The sequence below is a fragment of the Nycticebus coucang genome, chromosome 12 (assembly GCF_027406575.1).
Source record: "Nycticebus coucang isolate mNycCou1 chromosome 12, mNycCou1.pri, whole genome shotgun sequence".
In the NCBI taxonomy this organism is placed as follows: domain Eukaryota; kingdom Metazoa; phylum Chordata; class Mammalia; order Primates; family Lorisidae; genus Nycticebus; species Nycticebus coucang.
Genome location: NC_069791.1, coordinates 81,609,832 through 81,628,142, shown reverse-complemented (window position 1 = coordinate 81,628,142; position 18,311 = coordinate 81,609,832). Strand labels below are relative to the sequence as shown.

At 50.6% G+C, this 18,311-nt stretch overlaps 1 protein-coding gene across 4 annotated transcripts in view; it reads right to left on the bottom strand.

Annotated features, from left to right (window-relative positions):
- Window positions 1–18,311, bottom strand: part of STX1B (syntaxin 1B) — a 34,739-nt gene that overhangs the window by 14,896 nt on the left and 1,532 nt on the right. For 2 of the 4 annotated variants that reach the window (XM_053555133.1, XM_053555136.1), the window contains exons 2-9: window positions 10,373–10,447; window positions 10,056–10,155; window positions 9,892–9,966; window positions 7,025–7,098; window positions 6,540–6,648; window positions 6,277–6,350; window positions 4,030–4,167; window positions 3,828–3,938 (exon numbers count right to left, since the gene is read on the bottom strand). In XM_053555133.1, coding sequence (XP_053411108.1) covers window positions 3,828–3,938; window positions 4,030–4,167; window positions 6,277–6,350; window positions 6,540–6,648; window positions 7,025–7,098; window positions 9,892–9,966; window positions 10,056–10,155; window positions 10,373–10,447 — 756 coding nt within the window. Of the gene's footprint in view, window positions 1–223; window positions 3,939–4,029; window positions 4,168–6,276; window positions 6,351–6,539; window positions 6,649–7,024; window positions 7,099–9,891; window positions 9,967–10,055; window positions 10,156–10,372; window positions 10,448–18,311 lie in introns of those variants that run through there. The other 2 variants (XM_053555135.1, XM_053555134.1) reach the window with 2 other exon arrangements.

The window sequence follows — 18,311 nt, the reverse complement described above, 5'->3', positions numbered from 1 at the left end:
TCTTGTCACTTCTTCACCCAAATTCAGTTCCTACAGGATTGTTAACTCTCTGCTTGAGGGTACCTAGTAATGCTGTCCCTGGCCAAGCCCTGGATTAAAATCCTTACTGAAGCCTATGTCCATCTGTCTGTCCAGCTCTCCCACCTGGCCCCACCACATGTCTCCCCCTCCCCACGGCGCCCGTCCCGTGTGGGGACAGAAGGAAGTGAGCACACAGCACGCCCGCTGTTGGATTGGTTGCTATTTCTCCCGTCCCATGGGGCCCGACCCGGCCCGGGGTGGGGGTAAGGGGCTCTAGGGACAGGACATGCAGGGCTGGGTGGGGGGGCAGAATTTTCCTGTGTTTTATCCATTTGCAACTTGGTCACCAATAGAAAGAAATGGGGCTCTGAGGACTAACAGGAGAGGGTAGCCTGGCTCTGGGCCCCCAGCCAGGCCCCAGAAGTCCTGTCCCCTCGGGGGAATGGGAGGAGAGAGCTCTAGAAACCAACAGAGAAACAGAGAAGGGGGCAGGGCTCAAGTCAGCAAACACGGCTACATCACGTGACACGCCAGCGACACAGAAACACACGCCAACGCACACGGCTGCACAGCGGGCAGGTGGGGGTGGAGGGAGAAGGGAGCCGGGGGCCACCCATCTTGTCCTCTGCGGGGCAGGCTGGGAGGGCAGGGTGAATGCATAGAACACATCATGTGTACACGCGTGCATCGACCCACGGGCACATGGGATGGACACGCAATGTGCTTGCTGAGGGGCAGGGGAAGGGGAAGCATTGAGCCCTGGCCAGGCCCAGGACCACCCATGGGGCACACTTGGGCATGAGAGTTGTTAGGTGCATGGAAGGTGGGCAGTACACATTTGTCTGAGAGCATGCAAAAGACATCAGCCCCCAGATGGCACTCCGGGACATACACAGAGACAGCAGCCAACAAACAAACACATCTTATGACGTGTGGGACTTGTAGAAAGTTGGGGCACAGTAGATCCTCAGGGATCCCCTGGTCCACCTGAGGCCCAGAAATGGGCAGCTGTGAGGCTTGATACCACTGAAGGGGGCAACAGCACTCTAGCCATGGCTCCACTCTTCTCTTGTGGCCCCAAGGCCATGAGACTTTCAGAAACACCTGGGCTGAAAGGGGGTCCTGGGCAGCAGGAAGGAAGAAGGGGGCTGGGTGATGGGGCCTACTCTAATGTTTCTAAAGAAGCCTCTACCTGAGACTGGAGGAGGAAGGCTGAGGCCAGACTCCAGGACAGAATTCCTGTCCTGCAGCAGGGCATTCAGAGAATGGATAAGCAAGACTTCCTTCCTCAGGACAGCTGACCTGGGGCTTGCATACATGTGGCCATACTGACATGCATACAGGCCAGAGTGGGCAGGGCCCACACAGCCAGGCAGGGGAGAGATTGACTATCTGGGCTGGCGTTAGTGTGGAAGGGGTATTGTGTTTTGGAGGGGGTCACTTCTTCATGGCCTCTCTCTCTCTCACACACACACACTTCACGTGCTGCAGGATCCTTCACCCTGAGCACATGCATGCCCCACCGAACGTCAGAATATGTTCAAGTACTTATGTTTTCAACCTACATGTTCCTGGGCCATGGAGGGGGGCCTCTAACGTTGTCCTCTCTTCCATGCACCTTTTATCTGCCTCCAAACACACATACCCACAAGCCATGCCTATGTTGTCTACACAATAGGGAGGAGCTAGCCCTTTCCTCACTATCAGGAACCTGGGCCAGTGGGCCCCCTTCAATCCTCCCTGTACTGGGGAGCAGCCATTGCCAACATTTCAGCAAGAGAGGTGTCCAGGGGATGGGCCTGAGGACTTCATTCACCCTGAGTGGCTGCTGCCACATGGGCCACTATAGGACATCCAAAATGAAGTTTTCCCAAACCCAAGTTCCCTGAGGCAGAACCCAGAGAATCCGATGGGGCAGTGGGGACAAACATCAACCTTCTCCAGGTCTGGGGTGAGTGTTGTGAGGAGGCGGCAATGCCCTGGCTTTCAATCCATCTGGGGCAGCCCTTGACATCTCACCTCATCACTAATATCCCTACAAATAGCCCTTCCAGGAGGCATTCCTGTGCTGATAGGCATGGCCTGTACCCACACTTGCATGACGCTGATGTCGGTATGAGTGTGTGCCCAGGCATGGCCACCTTCACAGGACCTCCTCAGCCTTGGCATGTACTAGCATACTGTGGTACACCAGCTTTCCTGGGCTCAGGCCTATCCTTGGGCAGAGACAGAGAAAGATAAGGATCTGAGGCCTTGCAGGGCAGCAAGCTTCGGTTGCACAATATTGATGTAGCAGTGTGTGCGGCCACACCAGATACTGGTCAGCAGCTCTGGGGAGAGGGGTGGGGTAAATAAATCTGAATAAACAAACCTGGATAGGGTACATGTCCTTAAATAAACACGTGGGTGTAGAATTCACAAGGAGCAGAAACACACTATGTAGAAAGCTCCTACACGCATGTGTACACCCACACTCACGCACGCACATAACCATATTCTAGGTAGCATAGAAATAAAATTTCTGTGCTCACTCAAAACCAATGTCCAGTCCACAGTGTAGAGGGAAGTCCTATCAATACTTCAAGCGCATCCTGGAGTTATACACACACACATGTCAATCACCTATTAAGGGAGATGTTTATATACAGGCCAAGCTAGGTCATTTACACATACATGCTTCCACACACCCTGGCTCACAACACACACACACACACAAAAGCACCCTCTCACCAGGACACACAGCAGCTCCTGGGGTCACTAAACCAGGAAAATCTGTTCTATATCACATGGGGTCTCTGCCATGGCCCGTGTATACTGGGCCTACCTGGATCCTCTGAGAATGTGAGTGTGAGTGTCTGTACACACACAACCTGCCCCATTTATAGTAAACACAGGGGAGGGGCTATCCATGGAGAAACTGCTGTTGCATTAGGTTCAAACACTCAAACACAAAATTCCATGTACACAAATTGGGCGTCCACAGATCTGTGGTCTCACACATAACACACACATACCTCTTCACAGAAGACAGGGTGGGGCATGATAGGCTGCTGTTATATCTGGCCACAGTCTACACAACAACCCAGGTGAGGGGGGAAGCTCAGACCACACACAGACTTGAGGTGGGGGACGGGGATGATTTGGCGCATCCACACACATCAACACATGAACACACACACTAGGGTGTCCACACGTCTCGAGCATGTGCCGGCGGCATGCATGTTGGTGTGCATGTGTAATCACGCCTGCTGCTATCTACGTGCGGGGCCAGGGGGGTGGTCCATGGCAAGGTGAGGTCCAGGGACTCCAGGGTCTGCTGTGGGGGTGGAGGAAGGGATGGGATTGCCTGGGTCTGTTTTGGGGGGTGAGGCCGGAGCAAGGGATGGAGTGAAAGGGATGGTGGGGGTATTGCTCCCGATGTGGTGGGGGAGGGCTCTGGGAGAGGGAAGGGGGGGCCTACAAGCCCAGCGTCCCCCCAATGGATGACGCCAAGACCACCCCCAGCACCACACAGCAAATGATGATCATGATTTTCTTCTGCAGACAGAAAGAGGAGACAGAGAAAGTAACAAGAAAGAGAGAGAGAGAGAGAGAGAAAGAGAAACCGACAAACAGAACATGGGGCAAAGATTGGGGAGGAAGGTGTGAGGAAAAGGAGGGGAGAGAAAACAGAAAAAGGAAGAGGTCAGAGCCAGAGATAAGAACTCTCACCCGATTGCACCACTCACCTCAGCCCTGGCCTCAGCCAAGCCCCCCCAGCAGGCTCCCAGGCCACCTGCCCCCCAAGGCCACCTGCCCTGGCTCACCCTCCGGGCCTTGCTCTGATATTTCACAGCTTTCTTGGTGTCAGACACGGCTCGCTCCACATAGTCCACAGAATGTTCCACATTGTACTCAATACGGTCAATCATCTCACCCTGCACACAGAGGAGATGAACATAATGAGAGATGGGGGCTGGGCCAGAAGAGGACAGGTCCAGGCCCGGAGTGGTATGGCAGAGCCAGTACCTGGCTTTCCACAAGCATAGCCATGTCCACAAACATGTCATGCAGCTCGCGAATGCTGGTTTCCAGTTTGATGATCTCGTTGTGCCTCGTCTCGATCTCATTCAGTGCCTGCTTCGTCATCTGCGAGTCCATTTTGATCTAGGGTGATGTGAGGAGAACAGCGATTACTCTTCACCCCTATCAGAGCTTCAACTCTGCAGCCTGAGTGTCTGGGTTCAAATCTTCATGTCATCTATTAACCTTGGGCAAATTATTCAGCCTCTCTTGGTCTCGGTTTCCCTACCTAGAAAATGAGGATGATAATGCCTACCTCATAGGGTTGTTGTGAAAATTGAGTGAGTCCCTATGTGTACATTGATTAGAGCAGTACCTGGCACATGGTAAGCACTAAAGACAAGTGTATTAAATTACAAGAAATAAAACTTGTCCAGAGCCCACCACCAGGACTTTCTCTATCACGCACACCAAGGAAGCCCAGAGAAAAGAAATGACCAAAGGCAGACAGGGGTGATGGAAGAAGACACAGCAGATGAGAGAGCAGCAAGCAAAGAAGGCCCAGGTGAGAAGGCAGGGTGCCCACAAGGAGCCTATGTGAGAAGAGATGGCATAATAAAGGAATTCCCTGCAGCCCTCACGAGTTGAGGGAGAGACTCCAACCCACAGGCAAATACATCTCCTCTCCTAAACCAGGTCTGAACCAGGCCAGTCACTTCCAAGGCCTCTCACTATTGATCACATCAAGCCAGTCCTCTGCTCTAAAGCCTGCCAGGGCTCCCCACTACCCCAAGCTACACCCCTTCTCCTTACCAGCCAAGGCCTGGACTTCCTCTCTGCCCTCATTTCCTATTTATCCTAAAACAGCCAAAATCATCTATGGCTATTTGGCTAGTGTCCATTCTACCTGTCTTTATTCAGACTGTACTTTGCTAAGAGTGCCCTTTATCCATCTCTGTGTCTAAAAGTTCTTTGTCTCTCAAGGTGCAACTTAATGACACCTCCCCCAGGAAGTCTTCCCTAACACCAGGATTAATCGCCCTCAACTACCATCTCAGGGCCCATCTGCAGCTTACATAGCTCTCAGCCAAGGTCTGGCCAGCCTGCACTGTAATGATTGTGGGCCAAGTGGCAGGAGTCAGCTCTTGTCCATGGTAGTGGCCTCCATGAAACCACCCACCACGCTTCTTCCCATTCTCACACAGACAGCCTAGGCCAAGCTTTTTGGGTAGCTCAGCGGTTAGGGTGCTGGCCACATACACTGGGGCTGGCAGGTTTGAACTCCACCTGGGCTAGCTAAACAACAATGGCAACTGCAACAAAAAATAGCTGGGTGTTGTGGTGGGCACCTGTAGTCTCAGCTACTTGGGAGGCTGGGGCAAGAGAATCGCTTGAGCCCAGTAGTTTGAAGTTGCTGTGAGCTGGGAAGCCACAGCACTCTACCAAGGGTGACAAAGTGAGACTCTGTCTCAAAAAAAAAAAAAAGTGAGGGTCTAGGCTGACTGGCCCAAAATCAATTTGCACAGTGCTAATCCAACAAAGACCTATTATCCAAATAACAATTTGCTAAAAACTGTTAGATAATCACAGAACATACTTTAAACCTGGCCCACACCAGAGCCATCTGGCACCAGAAGCAGCAATTGAGACCACACTGGGCAGTCTGGGGCAAAAGTTCACCCAAAGAAAGAACCACGCAGTTCAGCGAAAGCCTATCCATTCACATATATCATGACAAGGGCAGCAGTGTGAAAAATTTAAGCAAAACTAAAATTTGCTTTTTAAAAAATCTTCAAAATGTAGTCAAATTAATCCTATAGTAAAAACGATCTGCTGCAGTAGGGGGGCATGTGGCATATCTTCACAATGAAGAGTTCAGACTCTAGATTGAGGATCAAATCTTGGCTCTGCTCCTAGCTCTCAGACCTTGGGCATGTGGTTTCATCTTTCCCTGCCCGATTTCCACATCTGTGAAATAGGGTTTCTTTGTGGGGTACGCGAGGATGAAATGAGTCAGCAGGTAAATGTAAATATGTAAGTGCCAAAAACAGTGCCCAACATACTACTCTTTAATGTTTTTATGGGAGTGTCTTTCTGCTCTACTCCCATGGAATTCCCCTGTTCCCAGTTCAGGCTTCCTGCTGCTTGCTATTCCAGGATGGACTTAGGACCTTGGTTCGACCTGAGTTTAGGGAGGAAAGTCAAATGCTTTCCAAAAACAGGGCCCGCCCGCCCCTCCCCACCCAGGCTCACGTCGTCTGTGAAGACGGCCAGCTTCCCACTCTCCAGCATGTCCTCCAGCTCTTCATTGGTTGTGGTCCTTCCAGCTGTGGGGAGAAAGAACACCCTGCTCAGAACGCCCCCAGTTTGGGGGCCTGAGGTGGTGGGATGGGGCAGGAATCTAACAGGATTCCTTCCACTTGGCCTTGGTCCAGGCACCCCCTTCCAGAGAGAGGATGGGCCTAGCAGGGGGCTTGAGCAGCCCTGGGGAGTTGGAGGGAGGGGGGCACACGCACTGATTTCCAGCTGCCGCTGGATCCGGTCCTTGCAGCGGTCCCGATACTTGGACTGGGTCGCGTTATATTCGGTCATTACCTCCACGAACTTCCTGGAGAGTGTGGAGTGCTGAAGTGGGAGGACAAACACACATCAGTGAATGCGCGAGCCGAGACCCAGGACAAGACGAGGGAGAGAGAGTGTATGGGTGGAGGGAGTACAGGCTCGATTAGTTTACTGCCCCTTCTTCAGCTCGGGGCGCGATCCCAACTCCCACGCGTTCACAGTCCCCTACCCCACCGTACCCCCATCCTACGCGAGAACCAGGGGGCGATCCAGTCAGGGCACCGAGATGCGAGCCGGCTCCGCCCACCCCCGTAGCCCCGCCACGCCACGCCCAGCCACGCCCAGCGCCAGCGCTCGGCTCCCGCGCACCCTCCTGGCTGCAGCCTGGGTTCTTCCCTACCCGGGTTTTGGGCCCACCTGCTGGGCCACCGCCTCTTACCTGGGTCTTACGGATGCGCAGGTCCGCGGAGGAACGGTTCAGACCCTCCTCCTGTTCAATGCTTTGCTCGATCGCTGCGGGAGAGAGGGCAGTGACGGGTGGGAGACCCGAGGCAAGTGCGTCAGGGGGTCCGGGGCTTTTGAAGGGTCAACACCCCGCGGCTGGCCCCAGGCCTGGGAAGAGGCGTCATGCCCATGGCAGAGTGCCGAGAACAGTGCCAGCAAATCAACAGATGGACTGACGTTTGAGGGAAGATAGGAGCGCCGACCGTGGGTCAAACGGTTACCAGACAGACGCAGGCTACTTGTTCTGGTGGAAGAACTGAGTCTTGGAAAGTCCCACCAGCTGTGACTCCTGTCCAACCCCATGAGAGGGTGCGAACCCGACCTGAGATTTTTCTGGTGGAAGGTAGGCACTTCCAGGTGGGTCAGGTTCTAGTGACCCTTTCCCTGGAGCATTCTAGATGGATGTTCCAACAGAGAAAACAGCTTTCTCCCTGCTCTGCAAGGTGATCCTTATTCTGAGAATTCCCACTTTTCTTTCTTTCTTTCTTTCTTTTTTTTTTTGAGACAGAGTCTCTCACTTTTGTCAAGGTGGTGTCATAGCTCACAGCAACCTCAAACTCTTGGGCTCAGGAGAACCTCCTGCCTCTTGCTTAGGCTGGCCTCAAATACCTGAACTCAAGTGATGTTACCTCGGCCTCCCAGAGTAGCTGGGACTACAGGCACCTGCCACAATGCTCAGCTAGTTTTTTTCTTTTTAATAGAGATACTTGTCTCGCTCTTGCTCAGGCTGGTCTAGAGTTCCTGAGCTCAAGCCATCCACCCACCTCTGCCTCCCAGAGTGCTAGGATTACAGACATGAGCCACCACCCCCGGCAGAGAATTCCTCTTCTAAAGGATATTCTGGAAAAGGGCACAGATTAACTGGGATTCCTGCTTCTGGATCATGCACTCCTGACACTATCATTCACATTTTCTATAAAAGAGCCATGGTAATATCTCTTTGGTAAGATCAAAAAATGCAGCAGGAATGAATCACCAGGTACTCTCAGACCTTGCAGGGCCTCCCAGCCATTCCTCAGAACATCACTTCTCTGTTCTGCTTGCAGCGGGGGAGGTATGGGCCTAGATGGCACCCCAGTGCCAGCACAGTAACAAGAGTGATAGCTCTGGCCCAGTCACCGCAGACAAAGCACAGGAACACATACTCAGGGATCCCGGAATCTCCTGGCCCAGACTGGGACACTACTGTCAGACTTGGGACTGGGGCCAAGTCAAGAGGGAGGGGTCTTTTGTGGGATCTCAACTTTTTAGAACAGTCTTGGGAATTTGGTGATTTCAGCCCATGTTTCAGACTAGCAACTGAGATTCAAATGGCTAAAACAGCTCACTCAAGGTCACATCAAAAGCCTGGGTTCATGCCACCATTGCATGCCACCAGCCGGAAAAGGGGATGGGGAAAAGGATTTTCTCTCCTTTTTTGGAGGTCTGGAAAGTCAGCTTCTCTAAACCACTGCCACTTTTCCTAGCTTCTTTCTTGGTCTATTCCTGAACACCTAATCCACAAGAGCCCTCTTTAGGGTCTTATAGAGTCTTCAAGGTCAGCACTCAATTGACCCAAAGAAACCATTGTGTCCAGAGGTTTTTAAACTATGTGCCAGCAGGAAACTTGTTTCTGAGAAGGAACTTCAGGGGCTGTTGCAGGGAATGAAGGGGAGGTCCTCTCCCCTATATCCCCAGGGAGGAAGTAGGGCCTCTCAACTCCAGTTCAGCCAGAGCAACCAGACATTCATATGTTTATATATTGGGGTTCCTTGTAAGATTTCATTTGGAGAAAAGATTTTGCTGCCCTTCCCCCTAAAATATCCAGTTTGAAATTACTTCCATTTTTTTTACTGAACTGATGAGAAAGCTGAGGGTAGGGGCCTTGTCCAGAGTTAGCTGGTGGTAGAGGCCAGATTCTTTCTGCCTGGATTTGCACTTGATATGCTCCCAGTTTAGAACATTTTTCCATTCCCGCATACTCTCCTAAGTACAAAGGGATTATTTTTACAAATCAGCATCAGAATTTCACATATGGCCTCCCCTGGAGTCCAGGAGGGCATGGAGTTCCTGTCTTTATCTCCCTGGATCAAGGTCAGTGCTCTTGGGGCTAGGCATTTGATATACCTCCTCTTCCCCAAAGCCTACCAATTGGCCACAGACACTGAAGGTGCTTGGAAAATGTTTTCTGATGCTGAATTGCCATGAGCATCACAGTAACACTGTTATTCCCCTGGCACCAGCAAATAAGGAGGTTCCCAACCCACAATGCTTTGGGGGAAAGTGGTTATTACCAGCACCCAAGTCCTTAAATTAGAGTGAATGCATGAGCATTTGGCAAGTCCCTCTTGAACGCCTGCCAGCCCCTGATGTCAGCCATACAGTCCAATCTGTCCTGAGCCAAGGATACCAATTCAGAGCATTTGCTTAGCCCACCTACTGGGTGATCAGTGCTATGCCAGGTGCCTGTTCAGGAGAAATGAGGACTTACTGAAACCAATGCCACTTGGAAGACTATTTTTCTAGTGGACCATCATGCTGATAAAAGCAGCAAAGCTCAGTTGCAATTTGGACAGAAACCCTCTTTCTCATTTCCCTGTCATGTATCTTTCTCCAAAGACTCTATATCAAAGGGGGAAATCTATATCAAAGGGGTTTTGTGCTTCCTCATTGTTGTTTTGTTTGTTTTATTTTGTTTTGCTTTATCATTATTTAGGAATCTGGCTCCTAGAAGTTTATAGACATTCCTTATAAAAAAGGCTGACTCTGTCCAATGGAGGGCAGAATTCTTTTTCTCCCTAGTTAAGGGATTGCACTTCTCACCTTTCAACTTGGATCGAACCTTATTGGCCGTCTTCTTGATGTCTGCAGTGAGGTCCTCTAGCTCCTGTTTGGTTTCTGAGGGGAGGGAGAAGGGAAGGAGAAGTCTAAGTGGGACTCCACACTCCTTCTCCCCAACCCCACAGCCATCTGGCAGCAGTACTCACTTTCATCTGGGTTGGGGGCGGCCAGGATGGCACTGTGCTGTTTCTTCACCTGCTCCACATCTTCCGACAGTTTCTCAATGCAGCCACGGATCTCTTCCACCTGAGGCAGAAAGTCAGCCACAACCAGCCAAGTCGTGTTGAGCCAGACCAGAGGACCCAAGAAAATCAACCAGTTCAGGGAGATGGGCCAGACCCAGAGGTTTGATAAAGGGCCAAGGAGGGTACAGGAGTAGAGAAGCAGAGACAGGGAGAAGGAATTAAAGGAATTGCTGGCAGAGGCCTGGGTTCTGAGGCTAGTGACATTGAAGGCTCATTACCTGTTCAAAGAACTCATCCATGAAATGGTCCCGATCCACATGGACCACTTCTTCTTCATCATCACTGTCTTTTGCCTGGGAGGCAAAGGAAGTCTGAATCCATGAGTAGTCCCTCCCCAGGTCCCTAATACTGGCTCTCTAGCTCTCTGGCTCTCTCCCTACCACAAATACATGGATGCTCCCTCCTCTAGGCTCAGAGAAGGGGTCTTGGGAGGGATCTTACAGGGGAGATGGCAAGGGCACCAAAATCATCCGCTAGCTAAAAAAATCCCTTGGAGGGAATTAGCAAAAGGCACACTCTCAGGGTAGATATGGCCATGTGGATACAGAATCAACCTGGGTGGCAGAGGGGGCAGGTATTCAAGATATTGACCAACCAGTATGGACTTATTTCAATATTTTAACAACCAGATAAATGTCAGCTGTGTAAGAACTAGCTCTGGTCTCAGAGAAGGGCTCTGGAATAGAGTCCCAGGAACCTGAACCTCCCTGCCGCTCACTCCCCCGTTACTCCTTCCCCTCAGATCTCACTTTACTGGCTTTCTCTTCCCCTCCTGCCCCACCCAAGACATGTCCCCTCTGCAAGGTCACTTCACTGCCAGCAGCAGGTGCCAAGCTGAGCAAGCAGTCAGGCCCAGTGAGGGCTAGATGAGAGGCACAGCAGCACCCTGACCTCCACAGTCTTGCCTCCATCCTTCCACCCACTCGCACTCCCCTCTCAGCCGGCTCTTCTAGTACATTCACTTGCTTTCATCCAGCCCCTTCCAACTTCACACCCACCTACTCTCACTTGCTTGGATTTCCCAATTGCAACCTGCAGCTGCTCAGCCCTCCACCCGCAGGGCTCAGAGACACAAAGGGATTTACCCACCCACACCAGCACCGCCACCGACAGACAGACCAGCGACACAGACAGAAGGGCTGACACACAAGGCACACAGGAATAGGTCCCGACACCCACATGGAGCTACGCTGACAGGCTGGTGTTCACCCGCACACAGGCCCACAGCAGGGCTACATGCTGACACGTGTGGACACACAGGCATTCGGCTGCACCCCCAGGGACACTCAAGAGGGCCTGCTGGGCCGGTTCTCCCAACCTCTGAGCCTCGTGTCTGCTTACTCCCTCAGAGCTGGGCAGAAAGAGAGGCAGCAGGGAGGGGTCCCCAGTGCTACATACTCCTGACTCCACATTCTTCTCTGCTTGGGACAGGTCTCAGGGCACAATCTGAGCCTGTCAAGCTTCATGACATCTGGAACACTAATCAGCCCTGATGGAAACTTTTTAAAAAGAGTTCATCTTGATTTCTGGAAAGAATCTAGCCAGAGCTCAGACGGAATCTAACTCCCAGAACCTGAATGAAAGGAAGAAGGAACTAAACAGCATCTGCTTGAGGGTATAGTCAGCTGGGATCTAAAGAGAGGAGCATGCAGGGTCCAAGCAGAATACAGAGAGGGCCTGGCAGAAACCAGACAGGCTCAGACAGAACTCAACAAGGCTCAGACAGATCCCAGACAGATCCCAGACAGCTCAGATCGAACCTAGACAGAGCCAGATGGGACCTAGATGCAATCTAGACAGCCAAGAGAACTCGAATAAGCAGAACCTTGACAGCTCCAGGAAGAGCCCACACAGCCCAGAAGAGACCTCTAGTTATACACTCTCAAAGCTACCCTGGGCTCCTGCCTTAGCCCTGCCCGGTGGAATTCCAGGGATCCTCCAAGAAGACACTAGGCTCCACACCATGTCAGAAAATGTTCAGCGCTTGCATTTAATTTCCAGACAATCCCAAATATCTTCCTGGAAAGGGAGGTTCCTCTGTCTTGGCTCACAGGTGCCCCTGCAAGGTAGGGTGGCACAGGTGGATACTGGGGACCCTGAAATGAGTTCTGGCTTCTTAGGCCTCCACCTAGTTCAGGACCATGCCAGACAGACCTTGGCCCTTATAGGTTCTGGGATGCTGGGCCCACCTCTGATGACCCATCAACCCTCCCTTTCCACTTTCTCTGTGCTCAAAAACCAACTGCCCTATGAGGCTTCCTTTCCCTAGGGCTAAAGCCTTCCTCTGCCCTTTGTCTGCCTTTGGCCACTCACTCAGCCCTCAGCCCAGCCTCGCAAAGGCCACAATGCCTCTCAGTGACCTAAGTGCCTGGGAACTTTCCTGTTCTCTCTTTTCCTTCCTTATGCTGACTTTAGGAAGTTCTTCTTAAGCTCTAATTTCTATCTCTCTTGTTGTTCCTAGAGCCAGTTCCATTAGTCTTTTCTGCAGCATCCTGGGTGACCTGGTTACTTGCCCTCAAGTGAGAAAGAAAGGCAGAAAGTATGGTGTATTTGGTGTAATAATTACAAAGAACTGAGAGCTAATAATCTGCAGTTTACAAACACGTTTACATCCATGATCCTTTTTGATCCTCACTGCTATAGCTCTTTGAGAAAAGCTAAGCAAATATCATTATCCCCAATTCACAGATGAGGGAACAGGAGGCCCAGAGGGAAAAAAGGAAAGTGACTTGCCCAAGAGAACTCAGGCTGGCTAAGTAGGACTAGGAAACCATGCACACCCAGACATGCCTCCCCCACAACCCTCTCAGTGGCTCTACACTGGGCTACCTCCTCCAGCTCTGCCACCAGTTATCTTCCCTCTCAGGTGAGCTCCTGCCAAGGTCCAATCTGGGTAGGGCTCTATGCCATGAAAAACCAGCAAAATATCATCATTTGATAGTACCTTTTCCATAAGTCTTAAATTCTTATTATTTTATTTCATCTTCATTTAAACTCTGTAAGGACCATTGGCCAACATAATTATGGTAAACATTTAGATAGCACTTACAACATGCTAGGCACTGTTTTATGCACTCTGTATATATCTACCCAAATTAATTCTTTTTTTTTTTTTTTTCTGAGACAGAGCCTCAAGCTGTCGCCCTGGGTAGAGTGCCATGGCATCATAGCTCACAGCAACTTCCAACTCTTGGGCTCAAGTGATTCTCCTGCCTCTGCCTCCCAAGTAGCTGGGACTACAGGCGCCCACCACAAGGCTCAGCTATTTTTTTGGTTGCGGTCGTCATTGTTGTTTGGCAGGCCCGGGCTGGATTCGAACCCACCAGCTCAAGGGTATGTGACTGGCACCTTAGCGGCTTGAGCCACAGGCGCTGAGCCACAAGTGCTCCTCTTGCCTCAACCTCCTGAGTAGCTGGGAACTATAGGTACCTGCCACAATGCCCAGCTAATTTTTCCTTTTTTAGTAGAGACAGGGTCTCACTCTTTTCTCAGGCTGTTCTCAAACACCCAGGCTCGAGCAATCCTCCCGCCTCAGCCTACCAGAGTGCTAGGATTATAGGCATGAGCCACCCCACCTGGCCTATCCAATTAATTCTTACAACAGTCACCTGAGGTAGGTATTATTATAGCCCCCTTTTATATATGGAGAAACTGAGGCATAGGGAAACTAAAGAACTTGCCACAGGTCAGCAGCTAGAAGACCAGATGGCTTCTCCCTCTGAGCCTCAGTTTTTGCATTTACTGAACAGTAACAGTGTCTACTCAAAGGAGGGGCAACGAGAAAGGCAGAAGAATGCCCAGTGTTTCTAGCAAGAGAGTGGGTGCTTGGTAAGGGCTGGATATTACTCCCTGCTGCTCTCATGTTACAGTGAGGAAACCAGGCTCAGAGAGGTTGCCTGACTTACCTAAAACTTCAAAGACAGAAGTGGGACCTGAACCTGGAACTGTCTGGTAATAAATTCTAGGCTCTTTCCCTCATATCCTGCAGGCAGATGGCAGTCACTCTATTCCTACTTGGCCCAAAGTTCCTGCTCTGCTGTGTCCCCAGTACTGCTGAACTTCTGGGGTTAGGATGGAAGATCAAAGTGAGAGGGCCCAGAGCTGCAGGAAGAGTTTAGACAGGAAGCCAGGTCTCCTAGCTTCTGTTTGACTTGCTGTGTGACTGTAGGCAAATCTCAGCTCCTTTCTGGGCCCCAGATCCCTTGTGGCTGAAATGGGAAGGCCAGTGCAAGTGCTCACCAGGGACCCTCCCTGCTCTGAGGTATGCGTGTTTCACAGTGAGGACAGTCTCCATTTCTGGAAGAAGTTAGGCCAGTCCAAAAGAAAGCCGGCTTTAGGCAAATGAAACTACTCAGGTAAAGATAATCAAAGGTGCCACAATCCACTTTTTGGTGACGTCAGGTTACAGATAGACAATTCAGGCCTCAATTTCCTCATGTGCAAAACAAGGAAGATAATTTATATACATCTAACATATATGTAGCGATTACTCTGAGTTGAGCCCTATTATAAGTGCTTTGCATTTCTTTTTTTCATTTTCATTTTTTTCAGTCCCATTCAGTCAATGCATTTCTTCTTTAATCCTCACTATCACAATTTGATAGATGAGGAAACTGAGGCACAGAGAGATTAGGTAACTTGCCCAAGATTATAGGTACCTGGGTGAGTGATGGGCTGATGGTGCCTGAATTTGAACCCAGGCACTCAGTTCTTTACTGCTCACCAACTCTTTGAGTGCTTTAGAGGATTGAATGAGATAGTGCAGAGCTCTCGAACACTCTCTGGAACCACCTTGGAATTGGGGCATCAGAGCCAAGCCTCCAGCTTCAGTCTGAACCTCCTGAGGACACCTCCTCAAAGACTAGGTCTTCTACATCAGAGACACTCAGGGCCCTCATGTGTGTGTGTCAAGGAGGGGAGACAACAAAGATAGACATGTAAATGGAAGGAGGACAGAGACAGCATGAGCCAGCAAGTCAGTGACCAAAGAGACAGATGGTGAGATGGTGACAAAACACAGAGGCAGGAAGAGACTGGAATTGGGTGATGGAGAAGTCATAGAGAGTGTGTGTGTAAACACACAAGTGTGCCCATGCACACTAACACACATGCTCACCCGTGCTCCTCAGGGGTACAACCATCGTTTGATCTAGAGGCTCAGAGGCAGCAGCCTCTGATCTAGAGTCAGCACCCTCTCCCCCGTGCCCCCTCCCCCACCCCCTGCTCTGTCCATCTGTCTCCCTGGCCTGGGCCTCTCCTCCCTTCTCTCATTACCCAGCCTAGCCCTCTCACCTCAACCTCTCTCTTCTTTTCCCACCTGCTCCCTTCCTCATCCTCCCTCTGCCTCACTGAGTCATTCATTCATCTAAGAAACGTGTGATTTGTGCCGATTCTCTTCTGGATACTGCTGAGGATACAGTGGTGAACAGGATGGGCAAGAAGGGCTTGCCTCCAAGGAGCTGACATTCCAGTGGGGGGAGACAGACAATAGAAAATGAACAAGATAATTTCAGATTGTGCTAAATAGCAGGAAGGAGATAAACAGGAAGATGCAATAGAGAAAAATGGGTATGGAGGAAGGCTTTATACATACGGGATGGTTAGGGAGAGCCTTTCTGGGGAGGTGACATTTGAGCTGAGTCCTGAAGGAGCCAACTGTGCCACAGCATGGGGGAGACAGAATTCAAAGCAGAGGGAACAGCAGTCTAGGCAGAGGGAGCAGTGTTCTGGGCAGAGGGATCAGCATTCAGGGCAGAGGGAACAGCATTCTAGGCAGAGGTAACAAGGGCAGAGGCCCTCAAGCAGGGGTACACTTGACATGTTTGAACAGCAGAAAGAAGCCCAGTGCAGCGGGAAGACAGCAGTCAATCCATCACTGGGTTCTTGGTCTCTGCCAGCTCTCTCAAACACTGGACCAGTCTTTCTAATACACCTACTGTGCCTGCCCCACACCTGAGGGCTACACACAGGACTCGGATTCCCTGTTGCCTTCAGGGAATGTGACTTGTCCTTTGGTAGCCTCAGTCTTGTGCAGCCTCAAATCCAGGCCTCCCCACTGCAGACTTCACCTTCCTCCATCTGCCTCCTCTCATCACTGTTCTCAGTCTCCTATTTCCCCATTTCTCCTGCTTTCCACTCCATGCGGCCCCTCTCCTTGGACCCTGGGACACCTGTTTGGCTGATTATCTCCCCATTGCAGCCTATGCCTCTAGCCCAGCACCTCCCAGTTCCCAGCCAAAGGAGCTTGGGTGAACTGGACACAGAAAACCCTGGTTCAACCCAGTTCTGTCATTAAGAGCTATGTGACCTTGGGCAAATCAGTGTTTTTCTCCCCCCTCTGGCCCTCAGTTTACTCCAAAACAAACCCGTGGTCACATCCTGCCTATCTCAGGGGGCTTCTATGATAACATTCGAGATAAATAAATAAGTTATTTATGGAATAACAAACACAGAACATTGCTGTGCACTAGGCTCCCTCCTCAGCACTTTACCCATGTTACTTTTTTCCTTTTATGGACAGACTCTTACTCTGTCACCCAGGGGCCTGAGTGCAGTGGCATCATCATAGTTCACTGTAGCCTCTAACTCCTGAGTTTGAGTGATCCTCATACCTCAGTTTCTCGAGGAGCTCGGATTATTGATGTGTGTCACCATACCTGATTTATTTTTTATTTTTTTGTAGAAATGGAGTCTTGTTATGTGGTCCAGGCTTGTCTCAAACATCCTGGCCTCAAGTGATCCTCCCCCCTTGGGTTCTTGAGTTGCAGAGATTATAGGAATGAGCCACTATGCCTGGATTCCTATTAACTAGTTTTCATCCTCAGAACAATCCTGGGAAACAGGTGCTATTGTTATTCCCAATTCACACATGAAGAAACTGAGGACCAGAGAAGTTAAGCAACTTACCCAAGGTCACACAGGAAGTAGCAAAATTAGGATCTGAACCCATCTCATCTGTGCCCTCAATCACTATGTGATAAACAGACTTGAGAACCCCTTGCGAACTCTCAGGTACTGCTGGAAAGAAAATCAGGGCCCCAGACTCCCACCATTGCCCCTGTCTCATCCTCCCGATGTCTCAGAGATGGTTTGTCCAGCTCCTCCACAGCCTGCCCAGTCCTCCTGTGTCCCAGCCTCCTTGCTCTCAATTCTGACAGGGAGACCCTTCTGCTCCTTGCATCTGGTAGCTTTTTTCAACTCCACTGCCCAAATGGTTTCCCCCAGTTGTGACTAACATTAAAGCCATTAGCATTCACTCAGCCCCTTCAAACCCTCCACACCACCGCCAGCCTTCCCCACCTGGCAGCTCCCCCGAAGCCTGGCAGTTGCAGTAGAAAGGATTCCTCACCTCTGGACAGAGGCCCTCTGACTCACTCAGATGAGGATGCCCCAACCCCTGCCTCCCTCTCCATCCCTGTCTTGTTCTTCTCCCTCCTCACTTTGCTTATACCTCGATTCCACCACCATCTCATCCTAATCCACGTTCCATTTCCCTCGATGTCATCGAATAGCCTTGGATGGGTGGCAGCAGGGGAGGTGGGTTCAAATTTGAATTCCTCACTTGCTAGCTGTGTGACTTTTGGTAAATTATTCAACCACTCTGGGCTTCAGTTTCCCCAACTATAAAATGAAGTAGCCTCTCAGTCCCCCTACCTTACCAGGAAGTTGGTGAAGATCTTACAAAATTATGGATGGAAATTTGTTTTGCAAACAACTGTGAGAGAAGGAGAATTGACAACACTGATGTTGAAGATGGCCTGCCTGGGTTTGAATCCTTTTACTGGGTAGGTGACTTTGATCAAATTACTTAATCTCTCTGAACCTCAGTTTCCTTATCTGTAAAATGAGATAATGCTAGTACCAGCCTCATAAGGTTGCTGTGAGGATCAAAATGAGTTAATATATATAAACGCTTAGAACAATGCTGGTCATTAGTATTGCCATTTTACTCATGCCTGAGCTTACACTCAGTGAAAGTTTAATAAATAAATAAACGTTCAAAATTCCCTCCCTCAATCACCAGCTCCTCCTTTCTCGCCACTAGCCAACTTGTCTGTCCCCAGAGACAGCAATCATTTGCCTTCAAGCCCCTTCCCCTGTCTCTCTGCCTGGCTCCCCACTCCCAAAATCAGGAGGGTCTCCAAAGACAGAGTTCTT